Source organism: Rhinopithecus roxellana, chromosome 10 (assembly GCF_007565055.1).
Source record: "Rhinopithecus roxellana isolate Shanxi Qingling chromosome 10, ASM756505v1, whole genome shotgun sequence".
NCBI lineage: Eukaryota > Metazoa > Chordata > Mammalia > Primates > Cercopithecidae > Rhinopithecus > Rhinopithecus roxellana.
The window spans coordinates 104,440,469-104,459,338 of record NC_044558.1 but is presented as its reverse complement, the minus strand read 5'-3'; the positions used below and the strand labels follow the sequence as shown (position 1 = coordinate 104,459,338).

At 48.2% G+C, this 18,870-nt stretch overlaps 1 protein-coding gene and 1 pseudogene across 6 annotated transcripts in view; one reads left to right on the top strand and one right to left on the bottom strand.

Moving 5' to 3' along the window:
* The window catches only part of STX2 (syntaxin 2), a 50,418-nt gene that overhangs the window by 25,387 nt on the left and 6,161 nt on the right, over positions 1–18,870 (bottom strand). For all 6 annotated transcript variants that reach the window (XM_030939439.1, XM_030939440.1, XM_030939438.1 and 3 more), the window contains exons 2-3: positions 12,299–12,373; positions 6,538–6,637 (exon numbers count right to left, since the gene is read on the bottom strand). In XM_030939439.1, coding sequence (XP_030795299.1) covers positions 6,538–6,637; positions 12,299–12,373 — 175 coding nt within the window. The remainder of the gene's footprint in view (positions 1–6,537; positions 6,638–12,298; positions 12,374–18,870) is intronic.
* LOC115900226 lies at positions 1,083–1,172 on the top strand (annotated as a pseudogene).

Here is an 18,870-nt window from a genome sequence, read left to right as displayed (position 1 = left end):
TCAGTTAAAAAAAAAAAAAAAAGATAAGACAAACCCAGGAAGCACCAACGCCAGGCAGAAACTAACAACGGACGACACAGGTTTCACAAAACGTCATGGGCAGCCAGGAGGAGAGGCGTCTACTGCAGCTGTCCCGTAGGAGGGGACATCTGACCTGGGTGTGGAGAGACTGGTGGCTTCTATTCCAGGCAGGAGAAGGGTCTGCAGCACAGAGCAGCAGGACAGTGAGCTGAAGTGACTGGCGTGGGAGGAGGCTGACTACAGGCTGCCCGGGCAGCAGTGTGCAGGCCCGCCTGACTTTGGGGCTTTTACGGAGGGCACCAGTCAGCACTGAAGGTTTCTGAGCAAAAAAAGACATCAGTAAAGATGCATTAGAGTTTTTTTTTTTTTTTTTTTTTTTGAGACAGAGTCTTGCTCTTGTCACCCAGGCTGGAGTGCAGTGGCACAATCTCAGCTCATTGCAACTTCTGCCTCCTGGGTTCAAGCAATTCTCCTGCCTCAGCCTCCCAAGTAGCTGGGATTACAGGCCCCCACCACCACACCCAGCTAATTTTTGTATTTTTAGTAGAGTTGGGGTTTCACCATATTGACCAGGCTGGTCTCAAACTCCTGATCTCGTGATCCGCCCGCCTCGACCTCCCAAAGTGCTGGGATTACAGGCGTGAGCCACTGCGTCCAGCCTAGAAAGATAATTTTTAAGCAGGGCACAGTGGTGTGCACCTGTAGTCCCAGCTACTTCAGAGGCTGAAGCGGGAGGATCACTTAAGCCTAGGAGTTTAAGGCCAACCTGGGCAACTAGCAAGACGCCATCTCTATTTAAAAAAGGAAAGAAAAAGAAAAAAATGGAGAAAAATTATTCTGATAACGGATGAAACTAGAAAAAAAGAGAAACTAGACACAAAGGGGCTATTTCGTGGTTCTCCTCTGTGAACATGTTTCTAAAGGGAGATTCTCAGGGGAATCTTTCTACCACCCCAAGAGGTATTCTGAAATCTGTGGGCTATTTCCAGTCATCATAAAAAAGGGAGAGCCACTGGCATCCAGTAGACAGGAGCCAGGAATGGCACCAGCCAGCACCACACAACGTTCCTGAGTGTGATGACGGGGTGTCCGTGCACATGTGGGATGTGCCACCCTCGAACCTCGTTATGTCAGCACATCACCCACTGACCTGCATAACTTCCAAATGAACACTGCTCACTCAGGCAGGAGAAAAGACCTGTTTTCCTGAGCCCAGAACCTGACTCCAGCTTACAAATAAGTCCTATTTTCATCTGCATCGTTTCAATATCAGTGGATTTTCAGGAATGTAACTGCCGTGACACCGCTCTGCATGGCGAGAAAGCTGTACTTCATTCTATTTCAGCGACACAACTGCCTTAGGAAAAGCACCGGGAAGGCTGCTGACAGCATCTGAATCACAACGCCTCATCAGCTTGCAGTCTTGGCTGTCAGTCACAGGACTTGTTTGTAGGGGGCAAGTGCCTGAATTTCGTTTTCTGGTGTTGTGCCTGAGCCTGCACAATACAATTTGTACTTCAATATGTCAGTTACTTCCATTTTATGTCTCCTTCATATTAGTTTGGATATTACACGTTTTTAAAAAATTATGGAAGTAGGTAGGCTATATCATCTATGAACTTCATTTTAGGACAGTAAAGGGAACACAAAATGCCTTATAAAATGGGGCATTGAACAGGAATTACAGAGACTTGCTATGAATAAAGAGGGGGGCTGGTCCACAGTTTGTGGCAGGAGTGCTGGCTCCCGTGGTGCATGAGGCTGATGCAAACACCAAGGCCTGGCCACTGTGCCTGGGGAATGAGGGCTGAGTGTAGGCGTCGAAATTAAAATGTACACACAGCAAGAGAATTTGTGCAGCGGTCCGGTCCAGCCAGCGCCTGAGCACAGCTGAGGACAATCAGACTCGGGAGACAGTCGTGAGCCACTGCGCAGCCACAGAAACCACGAGATCTGAGAGCCGGGCCTGCCGGTGGATGAGAGTCTCCCTCTTGAGCTGGTGGGCCACAGCAGGACTCACTTCCCCGGGGAAAGAAAGCCCTTCGCTCTTACACAGCGCGGGTGGGAGGCACTCAAGAAGGAAAGAGTGAACTTGCTGCCAGTACAGGCACACAGGGGCTTAAGCAGCTCATCAGCAAAATGAAAGAGGCACTGCCTGTCTGATCCTGCAAGACACCGGCCATAAGGTCACATGTGACAAACGTGGCATTTCCAATCACTGATGTCGGGAACCTCCTCTTCCAGCAGCCTAGGTGATTCAGCTCAATCCACCTGCTGAGAACAATTAGAAAGGGTAGACACTACTCTTTTTAACTCTGTGGAAAGCCATTAGAAACCTAACAAGGTGCAAAAATAAATAGAACAAAACAATAAAAAAAGAAAGAACCCTAACAAGGCAGGAAAGAAGAAGAAACCCAAAGAGGTGGGTCCACTTTCACCAGGGGCAGGTGCCAACCCCACAAAAGGCAAAGAGGTGGGCCCACTTTCGCAGCCCCTTTCACCAGGGGGCAGGTGCCAACCCCACAAAAGGCAAAGAGGTGGGCCCACTTTCACAGCCCCTTTCACCAGGGGGCAGGTGCCAACCCCACAAAAGGCAAAGAGGTGGGCCCACTTTCGCAGCCCCTTTCACCAGGGGGCAGGTGCCAACCCCACAAAAGGCAAAGAGGTGGGCCCACTTTCGCAGCCCCTTTCACCAGGGGCAGGTGCCAACCCCACAAAAGGCAAAGAGGTGGGCCCACTTTCGCAGCCCCTTTCACCAGGGGGCAGGTGCCAACCCCACAAAAGGCAAAGAGGTGGGCCCACTTTCGCAGCCCCTTTCACCAGGGGCAGGTGCCAACTCCATAAAAGGCAAAGAGGTGGCCCCACTTTCGCAGCCCCTTTCACCGGGGGCAGGTGCCAACCCCACAAAAGGCAAAGAGGTGGGCCCACTTTCGCAGCCCCTTTCACCAGGGGCAGGTGCCAACCCCACAAAAGGCAAAGAGGTGGGCCCACTTTCGCAGCCCACTTTCACCAGGGGGCAGGGCCAACCCCACAAAAGGCAAAGAGGTGGGCCCACTTTCGCAGCCCCTTTCACCAGGGGGCAGGTGCCAACCCCACAAAAGGCAAAGAGGTGGGCCCACTTTCGCAGCCCCTTTCACCAGGGGGCAGGTGCCAACCCCACAAAAGGCAAAGAGGTGGGCCCACTTTCGCAGCCCCTTTCACCAGGGGGCAGGTGCCAACCCCACAAAAGGCAAAGAGGTGGGCCCACTTTCGCAGCCCCTTTTACCAGGGGCAGGGCCAACCCCACAAAAGGCAAAGAGGTGGCCCCACTTTCGCAGCCACTTTTACCAGGGGGCAGGGCCAACCCCACAAAAGGCAAGGAGGTGGGCCCCACTTTCGCAGCCCCTTTTACCAGGGGGCAGGGCCAACTCCATAAAAGGCAACTGAGCTGCAGAGAAGCTGAGAAGACTGCTGACCTGGAGAGGTGACGCCCTAGGAGGACAGTCAGGTGGGAAGCTGGCCCTCGCAGGGGCTGAAGCCTCAGCCTAAATCATCTCAATCCCTAAAATCAGGTCCAGAACTGCTGGTGCTTCTAACCATCTTCCAGAAATCAAAATAAATCACCTCTTTAAAAAGAAAACATCATTCAGGACTCGAATTATTACTACACATCATTCCAATACAAAGCTCAAAACTCAAATCAAAAATAACCAGGCAAAAAAACACACACACAAAACCCAACAAAAACGGACAACATGAACCCATCCACAGAGGCACCAGTTAATGACGTTACCACACACAGATGTTAAAACAATTACATTCACGGAGATAAAATGTAATATCATAAATTTTCTCGGAGAATAGGACAGTATTAAAAGGAACCAAATGGAATTCTAGGAGTTAAAACCAATCCACAAATAATTCCATAGATGAAGAAAGAGTCCCTGACCTGCAAGACAATCGCTGAAGAGAAATCAAAAGATAAGTCAGGGAAAACATGTTCAAAATGAAATACATGGAGAAAACATGATGAACAATAGAGAACAAAAGAGGACAGACAGAAAGGATACAGCGAAAAGCTCTAAAAGACAATCCCAGTCGCAAAGAGAGGTGACAGAAAAAGGAGCAAGGATGCTATTTGAAGAGTGGTCAAAGGTGTCAAAACACAGCCAGAAAACGTCAATCTAAAGATTCAAGAAGCCTCATAAGAGGGAAAAAGAAAATGAAACCACATTTCAAAACATCAGAGTAAAACTGCTAAAACCAAGGACCAAAAACCAAATACCTTAAAAGCTCTCATTAGCTGACAAAAAAAAAAAAAAAGTAAAGCCAAAGACACTGGAAAAATATGTTTTAAATCTTCAGAGTGGTGAAAGAAAGTAACTTCTAAACTAGAACCTTCCACTCAGTGAAAATATCCTTCGAGAATACTACTAAACTGAGGATAACTTCAGATAATAGTGAATCTTCACTGAAGGAGGTAAGAAGGAAGGGGAGAGGAACCGCAAGCGCAGGAAGGCCTAGGGTGGGGTGGTCCCAGCCTGTGGTGGGGGCAGCTGGGCTGAAGCAGGGCAGGGGTCCTGGAGCCAAGGCTCCCTAGTAAGGCCCTGCAAGTGGGAGGGGGTTGCCGGAGCCTGGCCTGGCAGCTCCTTACGGGGGTTCACGGCTTCGTTTCTGAAGGCAGAAAGCCCCATGAGCGGCCCCCATGCCCTGCAGGGGAGGAGACAGGAGAGAGGCAACATAGTGAGACGTTGTTTCTCCCAAAAAAAAAAAAAAAAATGTGCGTGTGTGTGTGTATATATATTATTTATATATGTATATATATGTTATATATATATGATATATATAAACCTGTAATCCCAGCTACTCAGGAGGCTGAAGTGGGAGGACTGTCTGAGCCCAGGAGGCTGAGCCTGCAGTGGGCTGAGATCACGCAGCTGCACTCCCGCCTCCTCGACAGAGGGAGACTCCGCTGGGGCGGCGGGGGGGAGAATCACAACAGCACTGAAAGGCAGACGCCACCACGAGCTCATTTCACGCGTGTGGGAACTGCCCCGGAGATGTCAAGTGATGCGTCCAAGGGCACAGAGGGATAACCGGTGGAACAGGATCTGAAGCCAGAGCCACAGAGGTGCGGCTTCCTCCAGGGCCCTCAGGGGCTTCCGCACAAGGACCTGGGTCTCCATGAGTCTGATTTCCCGCAGAAAAGCACAGAATGCACGGGAGCAGGCGGCGCTGGAGACGGAGACGGCGCAGACGCGGTCCCAGCGCAGTCGGAGGGGAGCCCCCGGGAACTGCTGGGGGAACAGGAAGCAGAGAACACGGGAGCGCGCGCAGCCGCAGGACGGACGGCACCGAACACAGGGCGCCCCAGGCTGACGGCTGACTGCAGGAGCGAATCAAACCCCCGCCGTCCTGCAGGGGGGATCCCAGCCTTGTCGTCACTAAAACCCAAACCAGAATCACACACACTTCATGCTCCTGCAGGGCTGGAGCCGTGTCTTGGAGGGCCTGAAATATCTACGTTTTGCAAGGCGCTCTTTTAATACAAAAGAAAAAAGAAATAATACGAAAGTAGAAAGTGAAAAAAGAAAAATGCCGGTAAAAGGTCCTTCGTCCACCTCTCTGCCCTGGGATCCGTGGCTGCAGGTGGTGCGGCGCGGGCCGTGTTAGGACCGGGAACCCCCCCGGACCGGCTGCCTCTAGCGCCACCTGGCGGCCGCCATGCCCAGCCCTGCCCCAGGTCCTGAAGTTAACGGGGGATCTCGGGGAGGCAGCAGCCTGGGAATCACCTGCTCACCCGGACCTAAGCAGGGCGCCTGCCGGAGGATGGGGAGACACGGGGGAGGCGGAGCACCGTAGTCCCCATTCCTCCCTCCCACCCTCCCCTCTTTCTTTAGGAACAGGGCGGGAAGGCCAAGAGCCTGTCCCTCTCTGCGTTATCCCAGGCCCGTCATTGGGAGAGGGGATCACTGCATTTTGCTTTTTAAAGACCCACCAAGGAAGCGGCTGGAGGCTGCTGCCTACATTTTGGTTCACACTCTGTCACAAAACAAAAGACAAAAAAGCAATGGTTTTCTTTAGAGCCCAAAAGGGACTATCATCGAACAGTAACATTTCTAAATTTACTCAAATCTACTAAATATAAATCTACTAAATCTACTCAAATCTAAATTTACTCAAATTTACTCAAGTCAATCCCGGCTTCACTGCCCTCTGAACATAAAGTGCTGTCTTGCTGAACTGTGGTCTAATCTTGGCTCCTAAGTCCTGCAAAGCCACTTTCGTGTATTCTTTAGGATATGATCCATCAGTGCTCCTCACTCTGGCCATTAGAATCATATGGGCAGCTTTAAAAAAAAACCATACAGATGCCCTGGCTCGCCCCAGGCCAAACGCCTCAGACTCTGTAGGGTATCAGCATTTCGTACAAACTCCCCTGAATCTAACGTGAAGCCAGAGTTGAGGCCTATGCTGCAGACAGCAAGACAGACACACAGACAGACAAACTTTTTGTTGTTAAAACCAACAACTTACTTCCTTCTGGGTTTGGTGCAGAAAGAATGATGCTGTGGTTTTTCTTTACTTCTTCAACATATTGAGTTATTTTGTCAATACTGTTTCTAATCTCCTCAATCTAGGAGAGAGAGAGAGTCATTATAGCATGGCAAACTCAAATCTGTGACCACTTTTCATCCCCTAAAAGGGGAAGAATAAAGGAGGGAAATAAATAATTACCACATAAGAAATAAAAGCCTCTCCCATTCTCACACTGGTATAATTTTTTTTTTGAGACAGAGTCTCACTCTGTCGCCCAGGCTGGAGTGCAGTAGCGCGATCTCGGCTCACTGCAAGCTCCGCCTCCCGGGTTCAAGCCATTCTCCTGCCTCAGCCTCCCCAGTAGTTGGGACTACAGGCACCCGCCACCACACCCAGGTAATTTTTTTTGTATTTTTAGTAGAGACGGGGTTTCACCATGTTAGCCAGGATGGTCTCAATCTCCTGACCTAGTAATCTGCCCGCCTTGGCCTCCCAAAGTGCTAGGATTACAGACATGAGCCACTGCACCCGGCAGTATCATTAAATTTAAAAAATAAAGATATACCCTATGAATATTTCTGCCTTCATACCTAAAGCAGTACCAATCAACATTCACCAGGAAAACCTATCAGGCTGTAAACATTTCTAGTCAAGTCCCAAGCGTGAAACAGATGGGACCAATTAGAAGCATACTACTACTAATACCCATTTTCAGTATAACCAGGAAGTAAGCCCATAAAACATGCGGCACAGTGGCTCACACCTGTAATCCCCGCACTGTGGGAGGCCAAGGTGGGCGGATCACTTCAGGCCAGGAGTTCAGGACCAGCCTGGCCAACATAGAGAAACCTCTTCTCTACTAAAAATACAAAAATTAGCCAGCTGAGGTGGCACACACCTGTGATCCCAGCTACCCCAGAAGCTGAGGCTCAAAAATCGCTTGAATCAGGAGGCAGAGGTTGCAGTGAACAGAGTTCACACCACTGCACTCCAGCCTGAGCAACAGAGCAAAACTCTGTCTCAAAAAAAAGAAAAAAGAAAATAATAATAATACTCTTATGGGAGGAGGTATCTACAGCTCATACAGCCAAACCTTCATAATTGTTATCTTTGACCTCTAAATGTTTAAATTCAATATGTGTTTCAAAATGTAATGTATCATTAGCAAGATTTATCTAGATGGAGTCATAACATTATCTTCAAAAACCTCTATGTCACGCTGAATAATGACCCTAAAGATGTTCAGGTCCTAATCCCTGGGCCTGTGAGTTACCTTATAGGACAAAAGATATTTTGCAGATGTGACTAAACTAAGGATCTTGAGATGGGAAATTATCCTGAATTCTCCAGGTCGGTCCTCATTAACCCATTTATGCCAGAGGCTACAATTTGTGTGTGTGAAAAATCAGACCTTGGCAATGACCTTGAGCAGTAGGATATAAATAACTCACACAAGCTTAGCGTTCCAATAATGGAACACTAGGCATAAATGGGTTAAAGTCGCAAGTATTCTTAGAAGACAGCAGTAGAGGGAGATCCAGCTACAGAAGTAGCCAGGTGAACCCTGAAGCAAGATGCTCTGCTGCCAGCTCCTACCTCCTTCCTCATTTTAAAATAGTTATAGGCCAGGCACAGTGGCTCATGCCTGTAATCCCAGCACTTTGGGAGCCAAGGCAGAAGGATCACTTGTGGCCAAGAGTTTAAGACCAGCCTGGGCAACACAGAGAGACCCCATCTCTACAAAAACTAAAAAAAAAGAAAATTAGCTGGGCACAATGATGCATGCCTGCAGTCCCAGCCACTCAGGAGGCTAAGGCAGGAAGACCACTTGGGCCCAGGAAGTTGAGGCTGTAGTGAGCTGTGATTGTACCACTATACTCCAGCCTGGGCAACAGAGCAAGATCCTGCTCTTAAAAAAAAAAAAAAAGAATTATTAACCGTTACATGTTGTGGCACAATCCACATCCTAATCCCGGAGTCTGTGAATATGTCACCTTGCACAGCAAAGGGAACTTTGCAGATGTGATCCAGTTGAGTCTTGAGATGGGAGACTACCCTGGATTATCTGGGTGGGCCCAACGGAACCACAGGAGTCCTTGTAAGACAAGACAAGAGGACCAATGTTGGAAAAAGGACACTTGATCATGAAAACAGCGGCTGGAGTGATGGCTTTGAAGGTGGAGGAAAACCAAGAACACAGGTCGCCTGCGGAAGCTGGAGAGGAAGGCAGCTCCAGGATGCTCGCAGCTCTGCCCTGCCAGCACCTGAGCTTCTCCAGGCCCTGGAACTAGGAGGAGGTGATAAACGTGTTGTTGAACCACAGTGATTTGTTACAGCAGCAGCAGGAAACTGACACACGTCAACATAAATAACACATTTCTGTGAAAAAATAGATCTTCAAAAAATCAGTGGAAACAGGGGCAGTGATTTGCACTTTTTGTAAATCTAATGTCTAGCTTAATAGAAAGCACCCTGATCGTCACAGATACTCTTTTGTGTGTTGGCTCTGAGAAACTCCGTCACTGTGCAGTCATAAGAGAGTGAAAATGGCAATGATCATCTTAGTATTACTTTGAAAAGAGCTTTGACCACAGAATCCTCTTGAAAGGATCTTAGGGACTCCTAGGCCAAGCCCCAGACCAGATTTGAAAAGTCTAAGTATTAAAGAATCACGCAAGCCAGGGGCAGTGGCTCACACCTGTAATCCCAGCATTGTGGGAGGCCAAGGTAGGCGTATCACTTGAGATCAAAAGTTCAAGACCAGCCTGGCCAGCATGGCAAAATGCCATCTCTACTAAAAATACAAAATTAGCCAGGCGTGGTGGCGTTCCTGTAGTACCAGCTACTCAGGAGGCTGAGACAAGAGAATTGCTTGAACCCAGGAGAAGGAGGCTGCAGTGAGCCGAGATCACACCACTGCACTCTACCCTGGGTGACAGAGCGAGGCTCCATCTCAAGAAAAGAAAGCAAAATTACCATTTCTAAAGTAATACACATATGTTAGAAAGTAAAAGAAAAAAAAAAAACATTATTTTAACTCTTGGAGAGTTCTGCAATATATACCACTGCTAACTCCAAGCCCCCGTGTGGCTCCAGAGGAACAGGCAACTGCAGGGCTACCCACCCCGCATCCAGAGAGGCACCGAGAGAGAACAGTGCCAGCTAGCATTTTATGTCTGGGAATAACATAGCACGGGGGGGTCCTTTGGCTCCATTATAAATCATCTTCGCAGAAACGAGACTCCCTGGCCACCCTTCAGAGCACTGTTTTAGTGTTAACCAAACACTCGCCATGTGAAATCCATTTCTCTTGCAAACTTCTATGTGATATTGAAGATCAGAATGAGTTTATATTAACAAACATTATTTGCTTCTGTATTTGTCTAGGAAGTCATTTCACAGAAATTAAGTGCAAACTAAATTGACTATTTAACAAATGAAAGCTTGAGCTTAAGTTAGACCCCAGTGAGGACAAGCACTGGGCAAGCCTTCCTAACGCATGAGTAACCTGTTTCCCACATGCCCCTGAGATGCCAGCAGCAAAGACAGCCTGGCACCAGATAGACAAAGACCACAGCTTAATGGCAGTCAGTGAATTGCACAATGTAACTTTTCTGTGCTTTTTTTTTTTTTGAGACAGAGTCTCACTCTGTCGCCCAAGCTGGAGTACAGTGGCATGTTCTCAGCTCACTGCAACCTCCGCCTCCCGGGTTCCAGCGATTCTCCCGCCACAGCCTCCCAAGCAGCTGGGATTATAGGCACCCGCCATCATGCCTGGCTAATTTTTGTATTTTTAGTAGAGACAGGGTTTTGCCATGTTGACCAAGCTGGTCTGGAACTCCTGACCTAAGGTGATCCACCTGCCTCGGACTCCCAAAGTGCTGGGATTACAGGCATGAGCCACTGCGCCCGGCCTGCACTATGTAACTTTTCTATTAAATGCAACACTTAATGGCAGGAGATTCTTTAAAATAAATACATTTTTACAAAGAACTTGCATGGAGTTAAGCAACCAAGTAAAAGGAATAAAATCGGAAAAATAATAATTTGACAAAGGGGGCAGGAAGGCTAAAGACAATTTAAAAAGTCTCATTTCCAAGAAGTGAAATCAGGAAATCCAAGCATCTTAACTCCTTTATACCTTAAAGGAACTTCCTTGTAGCTTACAATGTAATCTAATGGTTTTTTCCTTTAGATAACAGTAGCAACTAACAAATACTACAAAACCAGTGACTAGGCTTATGTGAGATATTCAAGAAATTCTGATTGAGTCTAAAAAACTAATAACTTTCCATATACTTTTATAAACCTATTAAAATGTTCAAATCTAGGCACTGCTAGGCCAGCTGAGGCTGTCGAGTTTATCCCATGAGACTCAGCATAATCAAGGCTAGTCCTCCAATAATCAAGGCGAGTCCTGCAATGAAGGTTCCGTTATTAAAAAACCCACTGGACATGTGTTTTCGTTTCTTCATGTTTTACAAGGTCAATGTATTTGTTCTGTGACTCAATTTCAAAAATTTGAAATTATGCAACATTAGATCAGATAGTTCTTAGGTTTGAGAATTTCAGCAGGGCCTAAGCCCAAGAGCTGTGCTGGGGAGATAAGCAAGAGGGGGAGGCCTCACACCTCAGACAGGATCCCAGCCCTGGCAGGCTGCCACGTCTTAAAATATCAGCCACTGGGTCACCAGTGACTTTCCTCTGAGTCTTCTACCTGAGCTCATACACAGCTGATCAGTCACCGATTTCAGACCCTGAGTCCTCTGCTCTATGCACCTGCCCTTAGGACTCACTCCCACCAGTGGAGGGGTGGCAGTGCTGCTGGGAGCCACGCACACCTGACCCCTGCGCCCGCAGCCAGGTGCCACCTCTGCTGCCGGAACCACCACTTCCTGAAGAACCAAGGAGTCCTCGTTCTGAGACACTGCCCATCTTGCAGGGAAGCCTTTGTAAAACTCTCTTAAGGGGCGCCGCAGGACCTCCCAAAGGCAGCCTGCAAGGAGGAGGCGCTCCTGCAGCAGCCAGCGCCGGGTGGGAGAAGCGGGCACCCACCAGCAGAGGGCGCTGCAGGCCTGGCCCCAGCAGGCGCGGAGGCCGCGTGCACAGCTCCACCATCCGCACGCAATTCCCTCCTGGACTGCACCAGAACGATGATTTGCATTTTTCTCATTATTAACATTGTGATCATACTAAAAATTCCAGAGAACTTATGTAATTCAAACAACAACTTTTTAAAATATTAGCTGAAGTATTATTTCAAATATTATAAATGCACAATCATATTGATACACATCTTTAAAGAAGAAAGCCGCCATGCGCGGGGGCTCACACCTGTAATCCCAGCACTTTGGGAGGCCGAGGCAGGCGGATTGCCTGAGCTCAGGAGTCTGAAACCAGCCTAGGCAACATGGTGAAACCCCGTCTCTACTAAAAATGAAAAAAAAAGAATTAACCGGGCGGAGTGGCACGCACCTGTGGTCCCAGCTACTTGGGAGGCTAAGGCAAGAGAATCACTTGAACCTGGGAGGCAGAGGTTGCAGTAAGCCGAGATTGTGTCATTGCACTCCAGCCTGGGCAACAGAGTGAGGCTCTGTCTCCAAAAACAAGAAAAAGAAAAAAAAAAAAAAAAAGAAGAAAAAGAAGGGAGGAAGGAAGGAAGGAAAGGAAGGGAGGGGAAGGGAGGGGAGGGGAGGGAAGGGAGAGGGAGGGAGGACAGGTAGGCAGGCTATGATTGGGTTTCATTAAACACTCTTACCTGATGGAAGAAATCCTCCATGAAATGGTCTTTCTCAACCACAACAACTGTGTCTCCATCATCATTCTTCCTACACTACAATGAAAAATGGAAAATTCAGATTTTTAAAATTTTTATGTAGGCACAAATAGAGAACTGAAATACAAAAACAGTTCAATACCCACAAGATCTCAACTCACTAGAGCACCAAATTTTAACAAACTAGCAGCCACCACTATCTACCCCAAATGAACTCCACAACATTTTCAACAGAACAGATCCTGGCTGAAGCAGCCGGGAAGGTGCACGACCTGGAGAGAAGCAAGGGGTGGCTTTCTCAGAACTAAGCTGCTTAGAATCATTTAGTTCTCACTATGTAAGTCAATATCACACAGGCCAGTTTCACCTTCAAGAAGCGAAACTGCTTGTGTTGCATATTTTCCATAAACAGTAAAAACACTGGCCGGCCACAGTGGCTCACGCCTGTAATCCCAGCACTTTAGGAGGCTGAGGAGGGCGGCTTGCTTAAGTCCAGGAATTCAAGACCGGCCTGGGCAACGAGATGAAACCCTGTCTCCACAAAAAATTAGCCAGGCATGGTGGCACATGCCTGTGGTCCCAGTTACTTGGGAGGCTGAGGTGGGAGGACTACCTGAGCCCAGAAGGTTGAGGCTGCAGTGACCCTGTATCTAAAAACAAACAAAAACAAAACAAAACAAAACAAAACCCCACATCATCCAGAAGAACGACCATTGATCAGGAACTGAAGACCTGGGCTCCAGCCTCCTCCCCAGCAGCCCATTAACTTGTCTCAGTCTCTGCCTCTTGTCCATGAAATAGAGATAATATTCTCCCATCTCCATCAGAAGACTCTAAGGATAAGATATTTATCAGTGTTTTACAAGGTAACACTACTTTCACGGGTCATATTAATATATAAACCAATAAAGGCTTTTGAAATTACTCCTAGTCCCTACTCTTTTTTTTTTTTTTTTTTTTTTGGAAACAAAGTCTCGCTCTGTCACCCAGGCTGGAGTGTGGAGTGTGCAGTAGCAGGATCTCGGCTCACACCTCCGCCTACCGGGTTCAAGTAATGCTTGCACCTCAGCCTCCTGAGTAGCTAGGATTACATGCACCTGCCACCACACCCAGCTAATTTTTTTGTATTTTTAGTAGAGACAGGATTTCACCATGTTGGCCAGGCTGGTTTCGAACTCCTGAGCTCAGGCAATCCGCCCACCTCACCCTCCCAAATTGCTGGGATTACAGGCATGAGCCACTGCACCCAGCCCATACACTTGTCATTCTAAGCAAAGCAGCACTTCAAGACAAAATGGCAATCAACTGACAAGCAGCAGAAACTAACATTAAGACAGACCCCACATAGTTTAACACTCTTCTCCAGGATCCCACACCACTCTAAAAACCAAAAAAGAATGGCTGAAGATACTGAGTGCCAGTGCCCAGGGTCTGCAGGAGGCAGGCCAGGTGTGTTATCTGTCAATCCTCCTGGTACCACACCCCCTATCCCCGCCATAAGGCAGGTACTGGCATGGCTATTTCAGAGAACACATGCTCAATGGTTATGGTCTCAGAGCTAAGCGGTGCCGAACCAGTAGATGAAGCCAGTTCGTCTGACTTTCCAAAACTCACCATCTTAACAACTGTACCAGGTTGACCCTCTTAAAAAGAGTAAGAGCTGTCCTTTAGTTCCAGCTCACAAGTGGTAGGCAATTTGAAACACTCTCCACACATGTTCTCATTAGTTTTATGGGCCCCACGTTGCCAGTGAGGAGGCTGAAACACAGTGCAGGGATCACTCAGCAGGGACGGCAGAGCAGAAGCAGCCTGTGGCTGTGATTCCACACACCCTGCTCTGACAAGCACACTCTACCCTGGGGGAAGATGGGATGGGGGAGGAGCTGTGCTGCGGAGCCCCACCAGCCATGCAGGCCAGGCCCCACAGACTCCCCTAGCAGGGACTCCCTCTCTTAGAAAGAGGATCTACTCCCGTGTGTGCCAGCCCCGCCTCTTGGGCCCACAGCCTGCTCCCTCCCTGTCTCCAAGTGCTCACTTGGGCAAACTAAATCCCACTAGCTGGGCCCGGGGTCTCACTGCTTCCCTGTGGCTATCTGCCTTGTCTGCTCAGCTGTGCACTCTCAGAAGCACAGGACCAGGAATGATGCAGTGAAGCATGACCACGTTAAGTCATTGACTGACTGTGCATTCACCCAAATACCCATGGAGGGGTGGGGAGGAGGGGTGGGGAGGAGGGGTGGGGAGGAGGGGCGGGGAGGAGGGCGGAGAGCTGAAACTGAGCTGCAGACTGCGCTTGTGGCCCTAAGCCCAGGGCCATAAAAGTGCTTCACCCCACCCTGGAGATGCCACATGGCTCTCAGGGCATCTCACACCTCCCTGCTCTGTCAGTAACTTTAGGTTCTAGATTCAAAGTCACCTCATTTTTGTTTATTTGGAAAACTGTAAACATATACAAAAGTAGAAGGAATACTATGGGTGAGCCCTCACTGTCCCCACCACCCAGGCTTAACAATGGTCAAGCCACAGCCTGTCTGTTTAGGTTGACACCCACCGCTTCCCACCACTTCCTACCCCACACCATAAGACCATCTTGAGGCAAATCCCACGAGGCAGATGCTACTGTGGAGACTGCACCTGCGGCTCCAGCAAAGAGGCTGCACCCATCTCAATGCTCCCCAGCACCACGCTTCCCTGTGAAAGCAAGTCGCTTTCCATGGTGACCTTCCCATGCTGTGCGACGCACCTCCACAGTGGCGTGGTGTAAGCAACCAGAGACTCAATCGTCCTCTCCCATGGTGACCTTCCCATGCTGTGCGATGCACCCCCACAGTGGTGTGGCGTCAATCCTCCTCCACTCTGAACCCATGGCACGGGCAGATTTTTGTTCCGAGTCATTTGCTTGCCGGTAAACAATTTGGTTCTCTACCCGTAGGCCAGGAAAGATCCACATGACTGGAATATGTTTCCTCTACTGTCTTATTTCTCATTCTTAAGCCTTGACTTATATGTCTTATTTCTACCTGGAACTCTTAAAACTGATTAGATAACAGGAAACAGACCCAATAATACTGTCTTTGCTTTTCCATTCAAAAAAAAAAAAATGACCAAAGCAATCTTTTTGGCTTTATCCCTAAGCTACATTATTCTGATCTTCAATGAATGTCCACGTTCAGTCTTTCAACCTGAGACAGTGCAACAGCTGTACAACAGCCATGATTATGAGAGGGTATTCATTGTAAATAACCAAACTGCTTGTGGCAAACGTTTACTACAAGCCAGGGAATACTCTCCTATATGACATACTTGATTTCCCAAGTGTCAAAGTACAGGATAAACATTTAAATATCAGCATTCCATTTCTGTTAAACATTAACAGAAGTCTTCTTAAAAGAAGCATTATAGTAAAATCACAACTCCCCCTGTGTGAATACTATTGTCAGGAACAGGTAGCAGGTAGCTTCCTGGTTTAGAAACTGCGTAACAGAAAAGAGAGTCATTGGAACAATCAACATTTATAATTCAACAGAAGCTGAACTATCACAAATGGCAGAATCCAAAGCTGTACAGAGTCCTGGCTTTCTTCTGCATGTTGTTCACACACACGCTAAGGAACTTCCACACAAATAATAACTGTAGACAAAGAAATTACAAACCTTGACAGACACAGTGGTTTTAGTACTGTGTTGCTAGAATACTTTGACTTATTTTTCACAATTAAATCACTTGGGTAAAAAAAGAAAAGAAGACTTGTAACTAAACGTAGGTAAAAGCTGGCCGGGTGCAGCAGCTCATGCCATAATCCCAGCGCTTTGGGAGGTTTAACTGGGAGGATCACTAGAGCTCCAGAGTTTGAGACCAGCCTCGGCAACATGGTGATACCCCATTTTTGGTACAAAAAATACATAAATCAGCCAGGCGTGGTGGCTCACACTTGTGAGAATCCCCCGAGCCCAGGAGATTGAGGCTGTACTGAGCAGTGATGGTGCCACTCCAGCCTGGTGACAGAGAGAGACTTTGTCTCAAAAAACAAGTAAGTAAATGCCAACTCTGGGCCAGTGTGTAACTATGGTGCTAAATGTAACCTACTCTCTCATATTTGTGTATGGTGAATTACACTTTTATACCTACGATAAAATGTTACATTGTTTTAAATTTTTTTGTATTTCTATTAACACTTGTTCCCATTATTATCATATAAACACTTTTTAACAGGCACTTAGACTTTATGTGAGTAGTATTATACTTATGCAATTTTTTTTTTTTTTTTTTTTTGGAGGCAGGGTCTTGCTCTATCACCCAGGCTGGAGTGCAGTAGTGTGATCAGAGCTCACAACAGCTTCGACCTCCTGGGCTCAGGCGACCCCTTCGCCTCAGCCTCCTGAGTAGCTGGGACTACAGGTAGACATATTTTTTTTTAGAGATGAGGTCTGGCCATGTTGCCCAGGCTGGCCTTGAACTCCTGGGCCCAACCAATCCTCCCACCTTGGTCTCCCCGAGTGCTGGTATTACCGGCGTGAGCGACTGCACTCGGCCTGCCTCTGCAACTTAATCATTTTTTTGGTTTTGTTTTTTTTTTTTTTTTTTTTCCTCTCAGCTATACATTCAGATTTCTCCACTCAGCATATATCGCTCTAGTGTTAGGTGAAACCACACCATATGGTTCAACCTCACACATTCATCTTACCTGCTGCGTACACTCCTTTACATAAAAAGCCATGATGTATTATTCATCCAGGCTCCTATTGTCCCCAACATTTTTCCATTACCAACAAGATAACAACCCACAGTTACACGGCTGCACGTGCCTGTCAGGATGGTTTTCTGGAACACACACACACATGCAGAGAGAGGCCCACTGAGCCATGGGGTTGAAGCGCCTTCCGCTTCACTGAACAACGCCAAATCGCTCTCCAAAGCAGCTGCACTAAATTGGATGCCCCTAGCACGGCACGTGGGCATGAGACACTGCCAGGCTAATCTTGAGCTACCAAGGGCCCATCACATGATCTCGCCCGAGGAATAAGGATCAAAACTGACATGATGAAGCCCGGAGAGACTGAACTAGAGAGGATTTAAACTTGGGAGCTGGGGGCAGCCCCTTTACAGCAGGTCATGAAGATGAAGAGAAACCCACATGATCTGGCTCCAGCCAACCTCTCCAGCTCATTCATGTCTCACCTCCGCCCACTACTGACCATTCACTCACTACCGACAGCATCTTTCTGTCCCTTGCATGACCTCGTTCCCAACTCTGGGCCTCTGGACTTGCTGTGTCTTCTGCCCAGGGCGCCCTCCCCCAGCCCTGTCCACAGCCACTTTCTTATCCACAGCTCAGCTCACGGGGAAGCCCCCTGATCTGCCCGGCCAAGGCAGCCACACCCACACCCTCACCCTGCTTATTCCTTCACAGCAAGGGCTGCGAAAGACATGGATTCATCTGCTTAGCTGCTGTCTATCTCCCAGCTGCAGGTTCCATGAGAGCAAGGACTTCTGTCTTTTCGCAACGCAGGCATCCTGCCCACAGCAGTACCTGGCACACAGCCGCCAGTCAGTGATGACCAGGTCAACGAACGAGTCAATGAATGAAGGAAGAGCAAGAAAAGGGCAGACCCAGACAAGGGGGGGAGAGTGGGAAAGTATATACAAATGACAGAAGGCAAGAAATGGAAACAGACACACACAGACTGAGACCTGGCAAGCACAAAATGGCCATGACACAAGGACAGGAAGGACCTCGGTGGCTCACTCTGTCCTAACTCCATACCTCACGGGGCTGATGGTACTACGTGCCCTCAAAGTCTGGGAGAAATCACTAGACCTTTTTTTTTTTTTTTTTTTTTTTTGAGATGGATTCTCACTCTGTCACCCAGGCTGGAGTGCAGTGACAGGATCTTGGCTCACTGCAACCTCCACTTTCCAGATTCCAGCTATTCTCTCACCTCAGCTTCCCAAGTAGCTGAGATTACAGGTGCCTACCTACCACCCCCAGTTAATTTTTGCATCTTTAGTAGAGACGGAGTTTCGCCATGTTGGCCAGGCTGATCTAGAACTCCTGACCTCAAGTGATCCTTCCACCTCAGTCTCCCAAAGTACTGAGAATACAGGCATAAGCCACCCCACCCGACCCACTCTGCTTTTTAATAAATCTTGCTTTTCTAGGCCGGGCGCGGTGGCTCAAGCCTGTAATCCCAGCACTTTGGGAGGCCGAGACGGGCGGATCACGAGGTCAGGAGATCAAGACCATCCTGGCTAACACGGTGAAACCCCGTCTCTACTACAAAATACAAAAAACCAGCCAGGCGCGGTGGCGGGCGCCTGTAGTCCCAGCTACTCCAGAGGCTGAGGCAGGAGAATGGTGTAAACCCGGGAGGCGGAGCTTGCAGTGAGCTGAGATCCGGCCACTGCACTCCAGCCCGGGCGAGAGCGAGACTCCGCCTCAATAAATAAATAAATAAATAAATAAATAAATAAATAAATAAATAAATAAATCTCGCTTTTCTGCTTTAGGTGATGGGTTTCTGTCCCTTTTAACCAAAAGGCCTTGAAGACAACAG